This window comes from Geotrypetes seraphini, chromosome 2 (assembly GCF_902459505.1).
Source record: "Geotrypetes seraphini chromosome 2, aGeoSer1.1, whole genome shotgun sequence".
Lineage (NCBI taxonomy): Eukaryota > Metazoa > Chordata > Amphibia > Gymnophiona > Dermophiidae > Geotrypetes > Geotrypetes seraphini.
In genome coordinates, this window is record NC_047085.1 from 296,133,171 (window position 1) to 296,156,285 (window position 23,115).

The 23,115-nt window shown below is 44.1% G+C and overlaps 1 protein-coding gene across 2 annotated transcripts in view; it reads right to left on the reverse strand.

The window, feature by feature from the left end:
- DNAH5 (dynein axonemal heavy chain 5) overlaps positions 1-23,115 on the reverse strand; it is a 598,099-nt gene that overhangs the window by 471,853 nt on the left and 103,131 nt on the right. For both annotated transcript variants that reach the window (XM_033929843.1, XM_033929844.1), the window contains exons 7-8: positions 13,774-13,950; positions 7,418-7,531 (exon numbers count right to left, since the gene is read on the reverse strand). In XM_033929843.1, the coding sequence (XP_033785734.1) occupies positions 7,418-7,531; positions 13,774-13,950 (291 nt within the window). The remainder of the gene's footprint in view (positions 1-7,417; positions 7,532-13,773; positions 13,951-23,115) is intronic.

A 23,115-nucleotide genomic window follows, 5' to 3' on the forward strand; every position in this document is an offset into this window, starting at 1 on the left:
CAGCCAAAGCTGGGATCATGCTCAACTTCCATAGCCCTGTTTCCCACCTAAAGATAGAAGTCAGCCGATTCCCTGAATTCAACATGGATAAAGGCTGAGAAAGCCATAAACTGAGGAAGGAGGCGGAAAAGCTAGATTAAGACATATGAACACTGCCACTGGCCACCAGAGGCTGTCTATGAATATTACAAGTACCAACATGGCATGATTATCCAAAGGGCTAGAGTTGCAAACTGACATTGACAGTCTAACTCACAACTAAAATTCATAATATCAGGAAACATACAATTGATTTTTGTATGATATACAGCAGAGGTCATAGGAGCCAGTGTTCCCTCTAAGCTATGAGTATGAGTGTACACACACAGGTCAGAAAGGAAACGCACATCCATAGCAACTGTGCACACAACATTTTTGCTGGCTTTATCTATTGTGAAAATAGGCCATGCCACACACATCAAGTCAATGTGGAAAACTTGGGCACAAAATGTTTTTCTTGTACACGTTTCAGCAAAAAATGAAAAGGAACAGTGATAGGAGCTAACAGTTCAAAATGATTGAACAAGTTTCAAGTTTCAAGTTTCAAGTTTCAAGTTTATTAAGTCTTGATGAATCGCCTATATAATTTGCTAGGCGATGTACAATAACAATAACATGTATTAATAAATGAAACAAGTACAGTGTTAAAAATGACATAAAAACAAATATGTTGTGTAGATAAGAAACATACTTTTACAAACTAATCAAAAACCTAAACAGGAACTACAACAGGAAAGTACTAAAGGACCAGTTCCGGATGCTAGAAAGGAAGACCAGAACGCAGAGGATAGCATTCTCGGAGATCCTGCTGGTACCCAGGGCCGATAAGAAGAGGCAGATGGAGCTGCAAGGAGTCAACATGTGGATGTGGCGCTGGTGTGAGGAAGAAGGATTCCATATCGTGAGCAACTGGACGACGCTCTGGGGGAAGAGCAAGCTATTCAGGAAGGACGGACTCCACCTCAGCAGAGATGGAACGATGCTACTTGTAAGCAACATCAAGAGAGAAGTTGAAAAGTTTTTAAACTAGGAAGAAGGGGAAAGCCAACAGTCGACCAAGAGACAGAGTCGATGGTTCAAGAACTGGTATACCCAGAGAATACCATACAAGAAGATAAAGGGGAAGACTCACCGGATCACAGGCAAGACAGATTAAAAGTGACACAAGAGGGAAGGAAATGCAAGAAAGGAATAGGCCGCAAACTCAAATGTATGTACACGAACGCAAGGAGCCTAAGGAATAAGATGGGTGAATTAGAAGCTATGTTACAAAAAGATAACGTGGATATCATCGGCATCACGGAAACATGGTGGACTGAGGAAAATGTCTGGGACAATGTGCTACCGGGATATAAACTATACCCCAGAGACAACGTGGCTCAAAAGATGGGGGCATTGCCATATACATCAAAGAGGGAATTGAATCTACCTGAGAGAACACACCACAACAGATGGATAAGTTAAGAGTCTCTATGGGTCAAAATTCTGGGAACAAATGGACTGGAAACAAAGATCGGGATCTACTACCGACCCCCAGGGCAGTCCAAAGAAATTGATGGAGAAATTATGAACGAGATTAAACGCAACTGCAAGGGAGGCAACACAGTTATCATGGGTGATTTCAACTATCCGGGGATAGACTGGAACCTAGGCACCTCCAGCTGCACTAGGGAGACCAAGTTCCTTGATGCTGTAGGCAATTGCTTCCTGGAACAACTTGTCAAGGAAAATACAAGAGGAAATGCAATTCTGGACTTAATTCTAAATGGACTGCGAGGACCGGCACAAGGTGTAGAAGTAGTAGGGACACTGGGAAACAGCGAGCACAACATGATCCGCTTTGACCTGGACGCAGGGGAGAAACATCAGTTCAGAACGATGGCCATGGCACTGAACTTCCAAAAAGGGAATTACGAAGGGATGAGACTCATGGTGGGGATAAAGATTAAGACGAGGGTAAGCACTGTAAAAACACTAGAGCAAGCTTGGTCCCTTTTTAAGGACACAGTCACTGAAACGCAAAATCTATATATACCGCGTATCAAAAAAGGATACAAGAGGAAAAAGAACAATGAACTGGCATGGCTCACTGTAGAGGTGAAGGAAGTGATCAGAGACAAGAAAACTTTGTTTAAGGAATGGAAAAGGTCAAGGACAGACAAAAACTGGAATAAGCACAAACAACATCAATGCATGTGCCATAAGGCGGTAAAAGGGGCCAAAAGAGACTACGAGGAAAAAATAGCCAAGGAGGCAAAAAACTTCAAGCCGTTCTTTCAATATATTAAGGGGAAACGACTCGTGAAGGAAGCGGTGGGACCATTGGATGACCATGGAATAAAGGGAGCGCTAATGGAGAACAAAGCAATCGCCGACAAAATGAACACATTTTTTGTGTCTGTATTTACCAAAGAGGATATGAACACGGGAAACTGACAGGGTTGATGGTCAGTCTAGAAGAGGTATGCAGGCAAATCAATAGGCTTAAGAGCGATAATTCCCCGGGACTGGATGGCATCCATCCGAGGGTCATCAAGGAACTGAAAGGGACTATAGCTGAACTGCTTCAACTAATAGCCAATCTGTCAATCAAATCAGGAAAAATTCTGGAACACTGGAAGGTGGTGAATGTTACGCCGATCTTCAAGAAAGGTTTGAGGGGTGATCCGGGAAACTACAGACCAGTGAGTCTGACCTCGGTATCGGGAAAGATGGTAGAGGCGCTGATAAAGGACCGCATCATTGATCACCTTGACGGACACAGTCTGATGAGGACCACCCAGCACGGTTTCAGCAAAGGCAGATCTTGTTTGATGAACCTGCTGCACTTCTTCGAGGGAGTAAACAGGCATATAGACAAGGGCAACCCGGTCAACATTGTATATCTGTATTTTCAGAAGGCGTTCAACAAGGTTCCATATGAACGACTACTTCAGAAAATTGTGAGCCATGGAATCAAGGGTGAAATACTCACATGGATTAAAAACTGGCTGGAGCATAGGAAACAGAGAGTGGGGGTATATGGACAATACTCGGACTGGAAGAGCATCACCAGTGGGGTGCCTCAGGGCTCAGTGCTTGGACCCGTGCTCTTCAACATCTTTATAAATGATCTAGACATTGGTACCATTAGTGAGGTGATGAAATTTGCAGATGATATGAAGTTATTCAGAGTAGTGAAGATCTGCAACGTGACATAATCAAGCTTGAGAAATGGGCATCAACATGGCAAATGAGGTTCAACGTGGATAAGTGTAAAGTCTCATGCACGAATACAGGATGTCCGGTAACAAAAATCTCATGCACGAATACAGGATGTCCGGGGCGGTACTTGAAGAGACCTCCCAGGAAAGAGACTTAGGAGTTCTGATCAACAAGTCGATGAAGCCATCCGCGCAATGTGCGGCAGTGGCGAAAAGGATGAACAGAATGCTGGAAATGATTAAGAAGGGGATCACAAACAGATCAGAGAAGGTTATCATGCCGCTGTAACAGGCCATGGTACGCCCCCACCTGGAATACTGCATCCAGCACTGGTCGCATACTTGAAGAAGGACACAGTACTACAGAGAAGGGCGACTAAAATGGTTAAGGGGCTGAGGAGTTGCCGTACAGTGAGAGATTGGAGAAACTGGGCCTCTTCTCCCTTCAAAAAAAAAGGAGACTGAGTGGGGATATGATCGAAACATTAAAAATACTGAAGGGACTAGACTTAGAAGATAAAGACAGATTGTTCACCATCTCCAAGGTAGGGAGAACAAGAGGGCACCCCCTAAAGTTGAAAAGGGATAGATTCTGTACAAATGTAAGGAAGTTCTTCTTCACCCAGAGAGTGGTAGAAAACTGGAATGCTCTTCTGGAGTCTGTTATAGGGGAAAACACCCTCCAGAGATTCAAGACAAAGTTGGACAAGTTCCTGCTAAACTTGAATGTACGCAGGTGAGGCTGGACTCGTTTAGAGCACTAGTCTTTGACCTAAGGGCCACCGCGTGAGCGGACAGCTGGGCACGATAGACCACTGGTCTGACCCAGCAGTGGCAGTTCTTATGTTCTTATTGTTAAGATGCTGAAACCATCACATTTATCCCTACCTGGACAAAGTGAAGACATTTACCGTATTTTCACATAGATAACGCGCACCCGTGTAAAACGCGCACACGGGTATAGCGCGCGGAAAGCACAAATTTATGTACAGAAATTTTTATATACCGCGCACACCCGTATACCGCGCATGCTGGCCGACTCTCCTTTCGCCCGCCCCGACTCTCTTCTGGCCACCCCAACTCTCCTTTCGCCCGCCCCGACTCTCCTCTCCCCCTTGAAGTCCTGTCCCCACCCTGAAAGCCTGATGCCCCCCCACCAGACGTCCAATTCACCCCCCGCTGGACCGCTCGCACCCACACCCCGAAGGACCGCTCGCACCCCCACAGCCTCCTGACCCCCCCCCCCATCATGTAGAAGCTCCTACCGGTGTCCTGCTGCTTTCTCTTGGCGGTCCCGGCCCTTCCGTGAGCCCTGCGCCTGCGCTGCTTCCTCTTCCAGCAGTTCGCCCTTTCTCTAAGTCAATCCCTCTTGCCCCGCCGACTCCCCGACTCCCCGACACGATCGGGGCAAGAGGGAGCTCAAGCCCTCTTGCCCCAGCCAACCGCGGCACCCCCGACACAATCGGGGCAAGAGGGAACTCAAGCCCTCTTGCCCCCGACACGATCAGGGCAAAAGGGAGTCCAAGCCCTCTTGCCCCGCCGACTCCCCAACTCCCCGACACGATCGGGGCAAGAGGGAGCTCAAGCCCTCTTGCCCCAGCCAACCGAGGCACCCCCGACACGATCGGGGCAAGAGGGAGCTCAAGACCTCTTGCCCCAGCCAACCGCGGCACCCCCGACACGATCGGGGCAAGAGGGAGCTCAAGCCCTCTTGCCCCCCCGACACGATCGGGGCAAAAGGGAGCCCAAGCCCTCTTGCCCCGCCGACTCCCCAACTCCCCGACAATATCGGGCCAGGAGGGAGCCCAAACCCTCCTGGCCACGGCGACCCCTACCCCCACCCCGCACTACATTAAGGCAGGAGGGATTCAGAATCTCGGAGAGAGCGAGACCAGAAGGCTTTGAGCATGCGCAAATGCTCAAAGCCAGTCCAGCCCGGCCCAGCCCAGAAGAGGGAGGATCTCCGACGCACCGCCCAGCCCAGGCCGCGCCAGAAGAGGGAGGATCTTCGGGCACTGGTGCCCAGTCGGGGTAAAGGATGTCATTGCCATGCTCGGGGGGAGGATGTAGGATCGCGGTGGAGGGGGGGCAACACGAGCATGGGGGATGATGCCGGTTCGCAGGGGGGGGATGCTGGATCGCGGGGAGGGGTATGAAGCAGCATCGGTTGCCTCAAGGGGGGGGGAATGGAGCAGCTCCGGTAGCCTCGGGGGGGGGAGGAGGTGGAACCAATCAAAGCGAGTTTCCCTTACTTCCTATGGGGAAACTTGCTTTGATATACGAGCAATTTGGTTTACGAGCATGCTTCTGGAACGAATTATGCTCGTAAACCAAGGTTCCACTATATTGCCTTGCAGTGCAAATAGTAAAGAATTTACAATAAATTTTTAAAAATATAGAAAAGAACTCCATAAAATAGATATGAATGCACATAACCAATTCAACAAACAGAAAGACACTAAAAAGAAGACAAGAAGACAAATCAAAACTGACTATAGGGTAAAAACAAACACAAAAGATAAATAAATCAATATGCAAGTATGTGCCAGGGCATAAACACTGTTTCATATGCTCAATTCTCTTGTAAAATTACCCCCATATTGAAAATATTAAAATATTAAGAGACAATGCATTAGATCCTATCCAATTACATATTGAAGATGTTTCTAGCAGCTTAGCATAGCACATATACAGAAATATTTATGAGAAGAATTAGCTTTCCAACCTGACAAGGAGAATGATAGTTATATTTCACTTAAGCTACAATAGCTTAATTAGAATTAAGTCAGAAATGAATATGAGTTGTATTGTAAAAGCCTATGGAAGTGCATACCGTATTTTTCGCTACATAAGACGCATCTGACCATAAGATGCACCCTAGATTTAGAGGAGGAAAACAAGGAAAAAAACCATTCTGAACCAAATTCTCCCTACCAGGCTCTGCACCCTGTCCCCCCACCCTGCCAAGCTCTGTACTCTGTCCCCCCCCCCCTAGTGGTCTAGTGGTAGGCCGGGGCAGGGCACAGAGCAGGCAGGCCTAGTGGCAGGCAGCTTAAATCATCCCCCATACAACCAGGTGCCGCCCAGAACCTTAAATCATCCTTCCATACAATCAGGTGCCGCCCAGTACCTTAAATCATCCACATACAACCACATGCCCCCCCCCCCCTGTTCCATAAATCATCCCCCATACAACCACGTGCCCCCAGTACCCTAAATCATCCCCCATACAACCACGTGCCCCCCAGTACCTTAAATCATCCCCCATACAACCTTGTGCCCCCCTAGTTCCATAAATCATCCCCCATACAACCAGATGCCCCCAGTACCTTAAATCATCTCCCCATACAACCACATGCCATCTCAGTACCATAAATCATACCCCCTTGGTACCTTTTTTAATTCCTCCCTCCTTAGATGGCTCTCATCTTTCCCAGCCAGCAGCGCACAGGCCAGAAGCGCAGAGATCAGGAGCAAATCCTCCATGCTCCTGCCTGAGCCTGCGCCGATCTCCAAATGGCTACAGTCAGTTCTCGTGAATCTCGCAAGTTCAGCGAGAGCTGACTGCAGCCATTCGGAGATCGGCATGGGCCCAGGCAGGAGTGTAGAGGACTTTCTCCTGATCTCTGCATTTCTGGCTGGGAAATTCGCTAGACCACCAGGTACGAGGCATCAGGTGGGCGGGATTAAAGATTGAGCAGTGGTGGGTTTTGGTTTTTTTAAATATGCGGCAGTGGGGAGGATTAAAAATATGCAGCGGCGGGAGGGGTAAAATATGTGGTGGTGGCAGCGGGCTTAAATTTGTATCTTCGCTTCATAAGATGCACTTACATTTCCACCTCCTTTTTGGGGGTGGAAAAAGTATGTCTTATGGAGCGAAAAATACGGCAATTAAGAAAACAGGATGAGTATCTTTCAGTGAAGGAGCTACCTGTAAGGTAAAAGGAGCTCCAAATATATTTTTAAATGAGCAAACCTGTGTTCTTTGGATGTCTCTTTTTGGACCATGAGAAGCTATCACAACATGCAAAAATTAACTTTTATTCAGAACACTCCAGCTACCGAAACTATGTAGTAAATGAGCTTCCAAAATCATCATCACAGCAGAAATATATTTCTGTTCTATGCATTGTAACAGCTACCCTTCAATTTTATCAAGGTTCACGTCTACTCACGGGGTCACTGTTGTATAGTGGGTCACAATATTTCTCAAGTGTATACAGGTATTTTACATTGTCTTTGGCTTCATTAGCAGCATCAGTGATTCGTGTGTCCAACTGTCTCCAAGTCTTGGGTTTTGAAAACAAAGAAAACAGATAAGCAATTTTAATACCATACCATTATAGATGCTTATACAAAACATGTTGAATTTCTCTTTTAGTCTTTTTCCTAAGCAGCTATTTTTCTTTGCTTTAAAAAATGTTCTGCTATTATAGATTGCTTTGGAATAAATAGCAAGCATCTTACAATTCAGTCACACACTCTGGACCAAATTCTATACAACCCTAGGCAAATGAACGAGAGACCTAAATCTGTGGAGGGGCATAATAAAAAAAAACATCTAAGTCCCCTTTTGATCTAGGCGCTAAATGCTGAAAGTAGAAGCAGGGAAAATGTCCATTCTCAAAAAAAAAAACCCTCTAAAAGGAGGTTTGATAATGGCCTGCAACTCGGCTGCTTTTAAATTTCAGGAAGCGTTTCCCTCCAGGCTAGCGACATTCTCTGCTCTGCATCTTCTCGGGGTTGGTGTTGTCAACTTTACCTTACCGCTTGGCTGGTTCCTGAGGAAGGGGGTCATGTATCCCCGAAATGGAGTCCCATTGGACGAATTGCATCTCAGTTGGCGTTGCTCTTTTACATACACAAGAAGCTAAGTGCTCAGTGTTTGATTTGATCTTGCATACACCCGTGATTGCTCAGTTGACTTTGGTTGCTCTGTTCCCCCTTGAATGAGGGGAAGAGATGACTTCTACTACCACTTTTAGTTATTATATTTAGATTCATTGGTTTGTACACTAGATTATTTCAGCAAATATGTGAGGTCAGCCCGGGGTTTATTTCTGTGACAGCTGTACCCTTGGGGGTTTTCTTACTTTTCCCCAGGTTAGCTGTGTGACTGAGGGCTTTCCTTCACTACAATATTGGACTTCATTTACCGTAATCACTTATTTAGGTGGTTAGCTCCAGATGTCTCTTCCCTTCTATTCTGTTAACATCTTTTTTTGGGGTGGGGGAGATTTTTTGTTTCTTTTGAGATTTTTTTTCCTCCAGTCTAAGGATTCTACTTGATTCGCTATGAATAAAATAGGCAGAGCAATGGAGCCCATTGACTAAATTTTTTGTTTTCTCTTTCAGAAGTTCAAGCATATATTTAGACTCCAGACCCTTTGATTATGCCTTTTCTGACTGATTATTGTGCCATGTGTTACATGGAAATTTACTTTGCTAGTGTTATATCTATGATGTTGTTTTTCTTCTTCCTTTTGTATAATTGTGTTTATTTGTAGATTTAAGTTCAGCCCTGACTCCTTGACAGATGAAAGCAAGTTTAAGGCCTACTGGAGCTCTATGTTTGTTTGTGCCATGTAATCTCTGTGTTGTCTGTCTGTTTGGTTTGTGGGGTACCCTGGAAAACATATCATTGGCCATTTTTGGAGTTTATCCCCATTTTTTGCATTTTTGTTTTTTTCTATCTAAATTGCACAATATATTTTAGTTCTTGTTTTCATGGCCTGAGCGCTGCTTAGTTAGGGGTTATATTATTAAGACAAAGGTTCTATACAGTGTTTACTCCATGGTGCCCACTGGATATGCTCAATTCACACTTTCTGACATGTTTTTGTTCCCTACACTGAGTATATCCTTATGGTCTCTCTTGAATGCCTTACTAGTCGTGTGCAACCCACACAAACTTATCACCATGTCCTCTTATGAACATACCTGCATATTGTCTCTCATTTCCGTACTTATACCAAGTCAATGTCCTCCTTTGACTCACCTCCCTGGGCTTTAGCTGCTGGATGATACCTGAACTGCTTTCAAGCTGGTGTGTCCCTCCCTGTCTGTGCAGACACCTTTCTCTCCGAGTATGGACCTTACCAGTTTAAAGAGACTGATATCCCTGCAATACCACATCCTGACCTTTTAATTTCTTGGACAGGAACTGTTTACAAGTGTTTGAGTGTAACTGGCAGCTTGTGGTTTATCGCAACCCCCACCTGCTGCCTTTAGCAGGTGCTGAGGGCCCCCTCATAACCCTCCTCGCCCAGTGCCTTTGTATTTTGATGCATGCATGTTATTTGATGTTGCTTACGGTCATGGTACTGCCCCTCATACTGTTCCTCAATTGGCAGCATTATTATCTCAAATGTGTTCTATAGCTTAATGCCTTTCTAGCAATGCCCCTATGAGGAAACCTTCACTCATGGAGGAGCCTGTCCTTTATGGGAATGTGTCTCGTGTGCTATTTTCTGTTATGTTTCCCCCATTTTTCTGCATATATGAAAGTAGATTTTGTTTTTCCTGTCACAACTAGGCATCTGTTTATACAGTTTGCTGAATCTATAGACCAGACTCTTAATGTCAGCAATTGTTTTGTCTGTGGTGGGACTGGTATGGGAGAACAGTGGCCATGAACACAGCTGGATATGCTAGACCTGCCTTCACAGAACCTCTCTTTCACGTCAGCCCCACGACTTCCACTGTGGGCCTTGCGGACTTCCATTATTGCATCTTCAATTTACCAGGACCTCCTCTTCAGTACCTGCTCCATGGAACTTCCTACGCCTGATGGCAAGCTCCTGATGGTTGATATTGGCTCTGTGGCCTATTTGTTTACCTTTGGCTGCTTGCTCACCGGACTGGTACATGTGTACTTGGAACCATCCCAGCTCCTTTCTGCTACTGCTGGCCGACTGCGAACGCCTGGGAGCCCCTGTTTTCAATACTAGGGGTCGCCAAAAGCGGTTAGCACTCTCCACCCCATACAGATTGGAAAAATGGGAAGACAACTGGCCTGCTGAACGGATCATTGCTGCTTATGGACCTGCTACGTGAGCCAAAGATGGCTCCTGGAGTTGTCAGACCCCAATCTACCTGCTCAACTGTATACTTCACTTGCAGGCTGTTCTTGAACTTTTGCACTGCCATGTACCAGAATCGCTTGTCCCTAGATTACTTGCTGGCTGCAGAAGGTGACGTCTGTGGCAAGTTCCACCTCTCTAACTACTGCCTTGACCTTGATGATGATGGTACCGTGCTCGAGGAAGATGTGGACCGCATCACCACACTGGCTCATGTTCCTCTCTGAACCTGGCGTGACCTCCCTACTGACCGACTCTTTCGCTTTTGGCTGCCTGCCTTGCCTGATTCCTGTGATTCCATGATATAGTCAACTCTGCTGTTCATCGCTCTACTCTAGCCCTGGCTAGTGCCTACTGGCACAGACCCCCGCCCTTCCCGGAAGCTTTGACCCCCATGTCTATATTGCTGTTCTTGGTGTCCCAAAAGGGGTTAAACACCTTCTTATTGAAATATATATCATAGGACATATCTGGAATATCTCTCCCTCCAAGCTAATGCTGTGCACTTATGATGTCATTTTCATGATGTAAGAGGGGATTGAAGGGGCATATATTCTTTGTAAGTTTTTCTATTTTTGCTTATGTAAAAGGAACTGCTGAAACAGTTAACATTTTTCCAAGGAAAAAAACCACAAGGCCTTTTCTTTTTGTGTTCTGAGCTCTGTGTCCCCATTTTGTTCTGTAGTTGACTTGTTTTGATAAGAAACATTTGTTACAAGAAACATTGCTAGACCTTAGACAGGACAGTATTATATGCCATAATGGAAACTTCCCACTATTTCCCCCTCCCCTTATGTTTGCTACCTTTTTCTAGTTGCTTTTATGTATCCTGTTACCATATATGGTCTTTCCTACAGTCATATGCTAAAAAAAACTGACCCATGTGAAATGCTATAAAAGGTGGATGCATTACTCTGAATAAAGAAGAGAGTAAGAGATAGACCTTTTTTTTTTGCTTATTTGCATGTGCGTTTGTGTGTGTGTGTGATTTCTTTCTAACGAGGTGTCCCCAGATGCATCTGTAGTCAGGACAGCAGAACAAGGCTAATACAAATTGGGACCAGGTCGTTTCAACTGGGAAGAATAATCCAAATCATAGTTACTGGATGCTAAGGTCCACCCTGGGGGTGGCTCAAGGAAAAGATCTGGGTGTCATCGTAGACAATACACTGAAACCTTCCACCCAATGTGGGGCAACAACCAGGAAAGCAAACAAGATGCTAGGAATTATTAGAAAAGGGATGATAAACAATACCAAGAATGTTATAATGCCTCTATATCGCTCAATGGTGCACCCTCACCTTGAGAATTGCATTCAGTTCTGGTCTCTTTATCTCAAAAAAGATATAACGGCACTAGAAAAGGTTCAAAGAAAAGTGACAATGATGATAAAAGGGATGGAATTCCTCTCATATGAGGAAAGACTAAAGAGGTTAGGGCTCTTCAGCTTGGAAAAGAGAAGGCTGAGGGGAAATCCTGAGTGATGTAGAATGGGTACAAGTGGATTGATTTTTTACTGCATCAAGATTTACAAAGACTAGGGGACACTCGATTAAGTTACAGAGTAATAATTTTAAAACCAATAGGAGGAAATATTTTTTTCACTCAGAAAATTGTTAAGCTCTGGAATGTGTTGCAAGAGGATGTGTGGTAAGAGTGGTTAATGTAGCTGGTTTTAAAAAAAGGTTTGGACAAGTTCCTAGAGGAAAAGTCCATAGTCTGCTGTTGAGATAGACATGGGATAAGCCACTGCCTGCCCTGAATCAGTGGCATGGTCTGCTGCTACTATTTGGTTTTTTGCCAGGTAATTGTGACTTGAATTGGCCTTAGATGAACCATTGGTCTGACCTGGTAAGGCTATTCTTAGATAGAAACATAGAAGATGACGGCAGAAAAGGGCCACAGCCCATCAAGTCTGCCCACTCCAACAACCCTACCCCCTTGAATTTACCCCCCTAGAGATCCCACTTGTGTATCCCATTTCCTTTTAAAATCCTTCACGCTGCTGGCCTGAATCACCTGAAGTGGAAGTTCATTCCAACGATCGACCACCCTTTCGGTGAAGAAGAACTTCCTGGTGTCGCCATGAAATTTCCCACCCCTGATTTTCAGCGGATGTCCTCTTGTGGCAGAGGGACCTTTAAAAAAGAAGATATCATCCTCTACCTCAATACGGCCGGTGATATATTTAAACGTCTCTATCATGTCTCCTCTCTCTCTAGGTTCTTCGAGTGAATATAGCTGCAATTTATTCAGCCTTTCTTCATACGGGAGGTCTTTGAGTCCCGAGACCATTCTGGTGGCCATTCTTTGAACCGACTCAACTCTCAGCACATCTTTTTGGTAATGTGGCCTCCAGAATTGTACACAATATTCCAGATGAGGCCTCACCATGGATCTGTACAATGGCATTATAACTTCGGGCTTCCGGCTGATAAAACTTCTTCGGATACAACCCATCATTTGTCTTGCCTTTGATGAAGCCTTCTCCACTTGATTGGCAGTCTTCATGTCTTCGCTAATGATCACCCCCAAATCACGTTCTGCCTTGGTCCTAACTAAGGTTTCACCATTTAGTGTGTAAGTTTTGCATGGATTCCTGCTGCCGAGGTGCATGACCTTACATTTTCTAGCATTGAAGTTTAGCTGCCAAGTCGAGGACCAGTGTTCCAATAGAAGTAGGTCCTGCGTCATACTGTCTGGTAAAGTGTTCTCACTTACTATGTTGCATAGTTTGGCGTCATCGGCGAATAATGTGATTTTACCCTGAAGCCCCTGAGTCAGATCTCCCACAAATATGTTGAAGAGGATCGGGCCCAAGACCGAGCCCTGAGGCACTCCACTGATCACCTCCGACGTTTTTGAAGGGGCACCATTTACCACCACTCTCTGAAGTCTACTGTTTAGCCAATCACCGACCCATGTAGTTAACGTCTCTCCCAGTCCCATTGATTTCATCTTGTTCAATAGTCTGCGGTGCGGAACGCTATCAAAAGCTTTACTAAAGTCCAAGTAAACGACGTCTAGGGACTCACCCACATCCAGTTTCCTTGTTATCCAGTCAAAGAAACTAATTAGATTGGATTGGCAGGACCTGCCCTTGGTAAATCCATGTTGGCGGGGATCCCGTAGATTCTTCTCGTCTAGGATCGTATCTAATTTATGCTTAATTAGTGTTTCCATGAGTTTACTCACTATGGATGTGAGACTCACCAGTCTGTAATTCTCAGCCTCTGTCCTGCAGCCCTTTTTGTGGAGTGGGATTACATTGGCTGTTTTCCAGTCCAAGGGGACTCTTCCCGCCTTCAAGGAAAGATTGTTCTTATGGGATGGAATATATAGAAAGCTCCTTGTAGGATGTCTTGTGAAATGACAAAGGTTAGAGATCTTGGAATGGGGAAGAAATAAAGGGAGAAAAACAGGATTAAAATGTAGAAACCTGCAAATACCTTCAAAAATCTGGATTTAGCCGTTGTCAGCACTCCTAGAACAGCTTTCACATCTGAGCTCTTCAGCTGATCCAGCAAGTAGTTGAATTTGGACAGTCGTTTCTTCCAGTGATCCAGTTCAGCTCGTGGTCCAAGGTCATCGGCTTCTTTCCGTAACTGGTTACTTTCAGCAAGGACCTAAAATTGGTGAGCACAATGGAGTAGTCAGTTACTTGCAGAAAATCCAAGGATCCGGGAAGCTGCAACTTTAAGAAACATAATTCCAAACCCATTTAGTGATAGCAGACTCACTATGTCAGCCAATCAGAAGGAAATCCACCCAAGACACCAAACACACAACACCAGGAAAGCAAAGATACTTACCTGTAGCAGGTGTTCTCTGAGGGCAGCAGGCATATATTCTATTAGGGTGATGTCATCTACAGAACCTAGTACAGACACTACCAAGTGCACTGTCATTTTAAATCTTTAGGCAGTGCCCTTACCACACAGTGTCAGTACCTTCCGCCCTAACGTTGACTCACGGGCTATCAGTTCAGCAACAAAACTAGGGGACAAGTTGTGACAATATATGCCTGCTATCCTTGGAGAATACCAGATATAGGTAACTATCTTTGCTTTCTCCAAGGACAAGCAGACATAGTACTCGCACTTGTGGGTCTCCCAAGCTTCCAGGATCATGACCCTGGATGAGGATAATGGATATTATGGCAGGTAAGACTCTGTGAGAGATGGAAAGTTAGCAGAGAACATAGTAACTAAGGGTTTAACACATACATCTGTACAGCCACAACAGAGAAGTACACCTATAGCTGTGCCCAAGAGGGAAAAAAATGCCTGAAATCATTGTACAGCCTAGTCAGGTACTTCCCAGGTCTACAAACAAGCCTGTCACTGCTCAGGTAAAACTCCCCAGAGAAACAGTACAGAGGGTCAAATCCCAAAGCACAAGCAATGAGACCTTTAGCTAAGCAGAGAACTGTTCCAGTCCCGAGCAAAGCTGTTCAGAGCCCTCAGCCAATCAGAGGGAGGAACACAGCTGAGGCTGATAGCAATCTGGTAGCTCTGGGAAGAGAAAAGGGAGGTACTTTTCTCAGTAGAGGAGAGCAGCAGAAACAACCAGTAGCAAAACCCCAAGGAGGCAGAGTGGCTAATGCAGCTACAGGGAAACTGGAAAACCCAGCTTCAATAGAACCTCAGGTATTCTCAGAAAATGAGGAAATGCTGTGGGAACAGTGGTCCCAGCGTTCTGAACCTGCTGAACTAATGGAAGTACAGGAAGGTGGGGGTTTGTCTATAGGCAGTGTTAATGAAGAAAGCATTTTTTTTTTTTTTAATGTCTGAAATGGACACTGATTGAAGGTGTTTAAAATACTTCTCTGCTCTATGCAATGAAACAAGTTTGTGCCCAGAACTTGTGCTGAGTAAAACTAAGCTCTAGAAGTTTGGTGAAGAAAAACTGCTTATAGTTTGCTTTAAGAATCTTGCTCTGGCAGGGCTGTTAGCAATGGAATAAACAGGGCTGTGCAATCAAGTCTGAAATTGCTTGGCAATAGGCAAACAGACTGAATTGAAGTTGCTCACTGTGGTGAAGATCCAATGGGATAGTACAATAATCTTCAGGTGGGATCCATAACAGATCAAAGGGTGGAGCGATCCCATAAGCTGGTTTTAAACCAATGGTTTAAAACCGTGTAGTGCTTCAATGTGTGGTTCATTTATTTATTACATTTCTAATCCGCTTATAGCTAAGCAGTTTCTATAATATGCATACATAGTTGAAGTTGTGTGAGCCAGCAGGGCTTGTGTGCTAAAGCATGTGCCTGTGTACCTAAAAGCAAGATGGCAGAGCTTTAAGCATGAGGCATAGCTTTGGCCAGGACTTGTGGTAGTCAAGACTACTACTACTAGTTAACACTTACATAGTGCTGAAAGGCATACACAACACTATACATTTTGACATTTATAGACGGTTCCTGCTCAGAAGACAGACATGACATAGAGGGTAGGGGATGCAGAACCCAAGATGAGAGGAGTTAAAGAGTCAAAAGCACTCTCAAAGAGGTGGGCTTTTAAACGGGCCTTGAATGCTGCCAGAGACGGAGCCCACCATATGGATTCGTACAGCTTGTTCCAAACATATGGTGCAGCAAGGCAGAAGGGACGGAGTCGGGAGTTGGCAGTTGAAGAGAAGGGCACAAATAGGAGGGACTTACCAGCTGAGCAGAGCTCACGGGGAGATAAGTGAAGAGAGAAAGTGAGGGGCAGCTGAGTGAGTGCATTTGTAGGTCAGTAAGAAGAGTTCGAATTGTATTCAGAAACGGATGGGAAGCTAATGAAGTGACTTTAGAAGAGGAGTAACGTGAGTAAAGCAGCCGAATTCAGGATGGATTGGAGGGGAGTGAGATGGCTAAGCGGAAGGCCTGAGAGTAGCGAATTGCAGTAGTCTAAGCATGAGGTGATGAGGGCATGGAAGTGGTTTGGTAGTGTGCTCAGAGAGGAAGGGTCAGATTTTACTAATATTATAGAGGAAGAAGCAGCAGGTTATAGCGATATATTGTGTCTGGATGGTGAAGGAGATAGAAGAGTCAAAGATGACCCCGAGATTATGAGCAGATAAAACAGTAAGAGACAGAGAACAAGGGAAGCGGAGAGGTGGGTTTAGGCGGGAAGATGAGCAACTCTGTTTTAGCCATATTCAATTTTAGATGGTCGGTGAGACATCCAGGTAGCAATTTCAGAGACTCTGGTCTGGGTTTCAGTAGAGATACTTGGCACGGAGAGGTAGATCTGGGAGTCGTCAGCATAGAGGTGATACTGAAAGCTGTGGGAGGCGATCAGCACTCCAAGTGAGCAATTGTAGATTGAGAAAAGGAGGCCTTCTGGTACACCAGTCAATAGTGGGAAGGTTATGGAGGAGGAACCACCATTGCATACACTGAAGGTGTGATGGGAGAGACATGAGCACTGACAAGTTAGATGTAAAGCATTGATATAGAAACTAAGAGAGAATATGAAGAGAAACTTGCAAAAGAGGCAAAAACTCATAACATTTTTTTAAGTACATCAGAAGCAGAAAACCTGTGAGGCATAGATGAAGAGGAAATAAGAGTCTGGTCTCTATAAGGAGCCCAATGCCTGACATTCTGGATATGGTATCAATACACTCAGTGCTGATGTTGATGCCTGAGTCATAGGATGCTGGGTGTCATGTTCCAAGTCCCCCACCATGCTCAATGTACCAAAAAGTTTTTCAAACTGAAATTTTTGGACTTTCAGTGACCTCTTTTGCATATGGAGAAAGAGGGCATAATGAATGTCCCAATATTCAGAGCCCAGACACTGGACACATCAATTATGTGGGTCAGAGCATGAAATGGTCTGATTATATCAAGAACATTTTTTAAAGGCACTCTGTACCCTCTTTGACATTGAGGGGAAAACGGCCAATGCTATCAAAGGACTCAATGGCCCAGGGAGGTCAAGTAACTAGGATACCGAAAAAGATCAATGTTCCCAGGAGGATAAAAGGGCTCAGAGTAGTCCAAAAGACAAAAATTTGACAAAAATTAACCAGTCAGGTAAAATGCTGGACAATAGAAATTATAGGAAAAATGCAGAAAAATAAGCATGGGAAGGCATTAAAAAAGAAGGCAAAACAATGTGCTGAAGAGTAAACTGAAGACACATCTTCTCAGATCCACAAAAAAATAAAGAACTGATGATCCCATGAGCCGACATCGGGTGGGAAGGCACCGTCATGCATGTGATATAGGCACTGCCTAAAGATTTAAAGTGACAGGACTTGGAAGTGTCTGTACCAGGTTCCATGGATGACATCACCCACATGTCAGAATATTATGTCTGGTTGTCCTTGGAGAAATCAGAATTCACTGGATATGTGGTGGGTACAACAGAAAGTTACTTACAGACAGTTTAAACCATAAAGAACCAAATTCTATATATGGTGCCAAAAAATCAGCAGCAAACAAATGAGCACTAAGCCCTATTCTATAAACTGCACTCTAAGTTGGGCGCCAGAAGGAAGGAATTGAGATACCTTCAAATAATTCAAAGTGCTGCAATCAAATAAATAATAAAATCTAAGAAATATGACCATGTGACACCCCCCCTGCTTCGGAATGCCCATTGGCTGCAAATCAAAGAGTTTCTTACAAAATAGCATTAATAACATTTAAAACAATTCAGTCCAAATTACCCCAATTTATTGATAAATATCTCATTCCATATGAGCCATCCCGCATCCTTAGATTTTCTGATCGGAAATTGCTTATGGTCCCTTCCCTTCAAATAATAGGAACAAAAAGGCATGGAATACCCTACCAGCATTTCAAAGGCCTACTCAAGAACCATCTATTCAAATAAGCTTTTAACACTAGATTTAACCACCTTATACGATAACGGAATCAAAGACTCCAAAATCAAATTAATTTGTCCCCATACTGATTTCCAAAAGATGAGTATCAAAGGACAATAGAACAACAAATGATCCCTACTTCAAGATGACAATGCCAGCATCTATTAGACTTTGAACTGTCTAACTTCTGCAAACAAACTGGGGTCCAAAAACTTTATATAACAGAAAAAAACAAAGTTTGTCTCAGATACTGATACTGTACATCTTATCCTTCAAGTCCAAATCTGTGGCCACTGAGTAGCAGAAATCTGCTGCTTTATCTCAGTGCTCCAAATATCCTTTAAACTAGTTTTTGTTTTTTTATTCAAATATTCTGATATTAATTTATACCACTTGGCAGCCTGATGTCTGGAATTTGCGGGAGCCATTCAGGAAGCTGCTCAGCGCCAACCAGCAGTGCCAAAGCACACTCCCACTCAGTACCACTCAGCATCTAATGCCAGAACTCGTGGCAGCGACCGACTGGGTTAGCAGCGCCCACTATACCTCTGGACCACCAGGGATTCCAGTGGCAGAGGAGGTAAGATGGACAGGGCAGGGAGGAGGGAGAGGGTGCAGAGCCTGGGAAGGGGGCTTTGTGCAGTGCCTGGCAAGGAAGGAGCTGGGTGCACAGAGGGAAGAGGGTCGTGTGCAGTGCCTGACAGAGGAGGGAGCTGGGTGCAGTGCCTGCTAAAGGAGGGAGGGAAGGGGGCTGTGTGCAGTGCCTGGCAGGGAGGGGGCTGGGTTCAGAGCCTGACAGGGGAGGGAGGGGGCGCTGGGTGAAGATCCTGGCAGGACAGGGCACTTGAATATCCGACTTATATTCGAGTTAACCATTTTTCCTCCTTTTGGGGGGAAAATGGGGTTCTCAACTTATATTCGGATCAACTTATATTTGAGTACATATGATATTGCCAATTAATGCCAGTACTTGATTATTAATGTCCAATTACAGGCACTGATTAGTTCTTTACTTAAATTGGTTTATATAGTCAAACTATACTATCTTCAGGCAATTCCTACCCCTCTCATTTTCCCTCCCCTACAACCCTTTTCTTCTGTAACTTTCCCCTAATTTGTAATTCGCTGAATGTCCAGCCTTCTTTCGATGTGAACCGCCTAGAAGTCGTCTGACTATGGCGGTATAGATAAATAAAGTTATTATTATTTATTATTATTATTTAGGCAGAACTATACAAATCATGATAATAACAATGTTATTTATCTATTTCACTATCAGTATTGGAAATTGCCAGCCATTTATTAGATTTAGGTATATAGGTGCTTAGGTTAATAACATGATGTTAGGTAGAAGGGATTCATTCATACCAAAATGGACAGAAAAAGACTGTAGACAAAATCATAAAACGCAACGGAGAAAAATAAACCTCAATTGAGAGCAGCCGGGACTACACAAGTGCCGGCTGCTCTCAATTGAGGTTTATTTTTCTCCGTTGCGTTTTATGATTTTGTCTACAGTCTTTTTCTGTCCGTTTTGGTATGAATGAATCCCTTTTACCTAACATCATTTACAATACGTGTTGAATTGAAGTTTTTTGTGATTAAATACGATTGTACCTTTTGATAGGTTAATAACATGACAATCTGCAACTGTGAACCAGCTCTGCTGCAATTTCATTACCCACACAAAGCTGAAGGTCTCCCAGAGTGCGCTCACACTATGACCAATATATTACTCGCCTCAAGAGCTCAGTGTGGCTTATAAAAATCAAAAAGACTGAGCATTACCAAGGAAATACATTACTGAAACAATAACATAGCTAATTGTTAAAAGTTGTCTATAATAACAACATTCTAAATAGTTATCTTAAAACAACAAACCCGTGAAATAAGTAAGACTTTAAAAACTTACGAGTCAGATATAACTAATTTGACATCTTGTCAGGTGGAGAAGTTAATTCCACCACCTAGCAGTTTGACAGGAGAACACTGCTGAGAAATTTGTTTTATAAATAATTTTCCTTGGATTTGGATAATATAAAACTAGAAAATCCCTAGAAGGTGGATCAAAATTTCTAGCCAATGAATAATAATAAAACCTCCTTGATCCGTAGCTCCGTGGCCCCGCATGCGCAATAGAAGGAGCCTGTGGCATTTTGTGTGCAGCGGTTTTCTGGCTCCTTCTACTGCGCATACAGAGACACTGAGTTTGAAGTGGCAAACACCATGGCGGCAACTCCGTAGAGGAAGCCGCTGAGCAGGGAGGCCGCCGAGCAAGGAGGAACCATCAACTAGAGAAGCGTCAGGGCAGTGGCAGCAAGCCCTTCAGGGCCCTCTGTTGCATCACTTCTGATGCGGTAGAAGAAAGGCCCTGTCGGGGCTGGCCGCGAACAGCCTGTTTACAGCGCTGCCACTGCTGCTTTGGGTAAGAATGGGGGGTTGGCAAGTCAGGATTGCTGCCACTACTACTGATATTTGGGAGGGGAAGGAAAAAGATGCCTGATTGGGAGTTGGGGCCTGGGTTGATGAGAAGAGAGACATGGAATAGCCACTGGAAATTGGAAGACATAGCTGGATTGAGGAAAGGGCAAGGGATCCCTTAGTTGGCTTCAGTGAATGTCTGGGCAGGAAGAGAGAAAGAAAGAGAACCGCAAGGTAAAGGCAGAATAAAAATCACTAATGTAATGTAATAGACAGCGGGAGAGAAAGAAAAAGAAAGGAAAAAAGATAGACAGGGCAGGGAGAGAGACAGAAAAAAAGAAAGACAGACATATACTCTAGCACCCGTTAATGTAATGAGTTTAAACACTAGTAGATTAATAAACTGCAACATATAGCTAGGGGCCAATCCATGTATAATGTAAAAAATTAGAGAACATAACTTAAAAATAATCTCCTCCCCCTTTTAGCAAGCTATACTATGGATGGTTTGGCATTTTGCTCACGCTGTCTGGCAGTGAGGCTTGATAAAAGAGGGGGGGGAATATATGAGATTCCACAGACAACCAATGTAGTTTCAAAAAATAAAGATGTGACTCTTTCAAACTTCAAAACTTTGTATATCACTCATGCCACAGTATTTAATATTGGCTGAAGTTTAGTCAAAACAGTCTTCTTACATCCCAGAAAAATGATGTTAAAATAACACTGCACAACAATTTTTTGGTTAAGTCTTGATTCCTGAAAAGTTTTTGGTGATTATGACAGGTACCAACTTGGTATGCTCAAATATGGTTTTGGTTTTACTGCATCACGTAAGAACTATGAGAAATAGACATTTTTATGTTTACTGACAATAAAATATATAGTCAAGTTTACGTTTCGCACAAGCGACTAAATGAAACAGAATTAAAAGTGTTTTGCTCCCGAGTTTCTTTTATATTCAGTGTCTGGTGCATCACGTTGTAGCATCCAACAATAGTCGGCAAGCATTGACGGATTCCAATTGCCCTGGTATCGTTTCTCCATCGTAGCTATGTCTTGATGAAACCTTTCACCGTGCTCGTCACTCACAGCACCGAGATTTGCGGGGAAGAAGTCCAAGTGTGAATGGAGGAAATGAATCTTGAGTGACATATTGCACTTCATTCTCTTGTATGCTTTGAGAAGTTTGTCTACCAGCTGAATGTAGTTTGGGGCTCTGTAATTGCCCAGAAAATTGTCAACAACGTCTTTCAAGGCTTTCCAGCCAATTTTTTCCGGCCCAACTAACAGATCTTCAAATCGCTTGTCACTCATAACATGTCTGATCTGGGGGCCAACAAAAATACCCTCTTTGATCTTGGCATCAGTTATTCTTGGTAACATCTGTCTTAAATAACGAAAACCTTCCCCTTCCTTGTTCATTGCTTTCACAAAATTCTTCATGAGTCCCAGTTTAATGTGAAGAGGAGGCAAAAATATCTTTGTCGGGTCAACAAGCGATTCATGTGCTACATTTTTCTGTCCTGGAACTAACTTTTTACGGAGTGGCCAGTTCTTTCTAGAATAGTGCGACTCTCTGTCTCGGCTGTCCCATTCGCAGATGAAACAGCAGTACTTTGTATAGCCAAGCTGCAGTCCTAGTAACAGAGCAACGACTTTGAGGTCTCCACAGATATTCCAGTTATACCTGGTATACTGGACATACTTTAGTAACATTTCCATATTCTCATATGTTTCTTTCATATGTGCTGCATAGCCAACAGGTACTGAAGGATAAACGTTGCCATTGTGCAACAGAACAGCTTTCAGGCTTAACATTGACGAATCAATGAAAAGACGCCACTCTTCCGGGTTGTGATCACAACCAAAGACCGAGAACAATCCTTCAATGTCACAACAGAAACAGAGACTGTCGACTTGTGCAAAAAATTTGGTTATATCATGATGCCGGTCTCGAAACACAGAAATTTTCGTACCTGGTGATAGCAAACACCATTCCTGCAGTCTCGAACCTAGCAGCTCAGCTTTTGCTTTTGACAGACCCAAATCTCTGACCAAATCGTTCAATTCGGACTGTGTTATCAGATGTGGATCGCCTGATGAGGATGGTTCAAAATCCGGGTCAATGTCACTGTTAGAACCCTGCACTGCAGTTTCTTCATCTGGTTCGTCTAAGGTCCAATCCTCTGGTGGTTTCGGAACTGGAAGACTGTCATCATGTGGCATGGGTCTCATTGCTGAAGGCAGATTAGGATATTCAATTGACTTCTTGTTTTTGGCAGAGAAACCAGACACATTAGTCAAACAGAAATAACAGTCCGTCACATGGTCTTTCTGTTCTCGCCATATCATCGGAACAGCAAATGGCATCGTCTTTCGAGTACCTCTGAGCCAGGCTCTCAGACTAACAGCACATGTCGCACAGCAAATGTGAGGCGCCCATTGCTTGTCTTGATCACCTATTTTGCAGCCAAAATACAGATGATAGGCTTTCTTTACAAGGGCAGTCATCGAACGTCTCTGAGGCGTAAGTGTATATT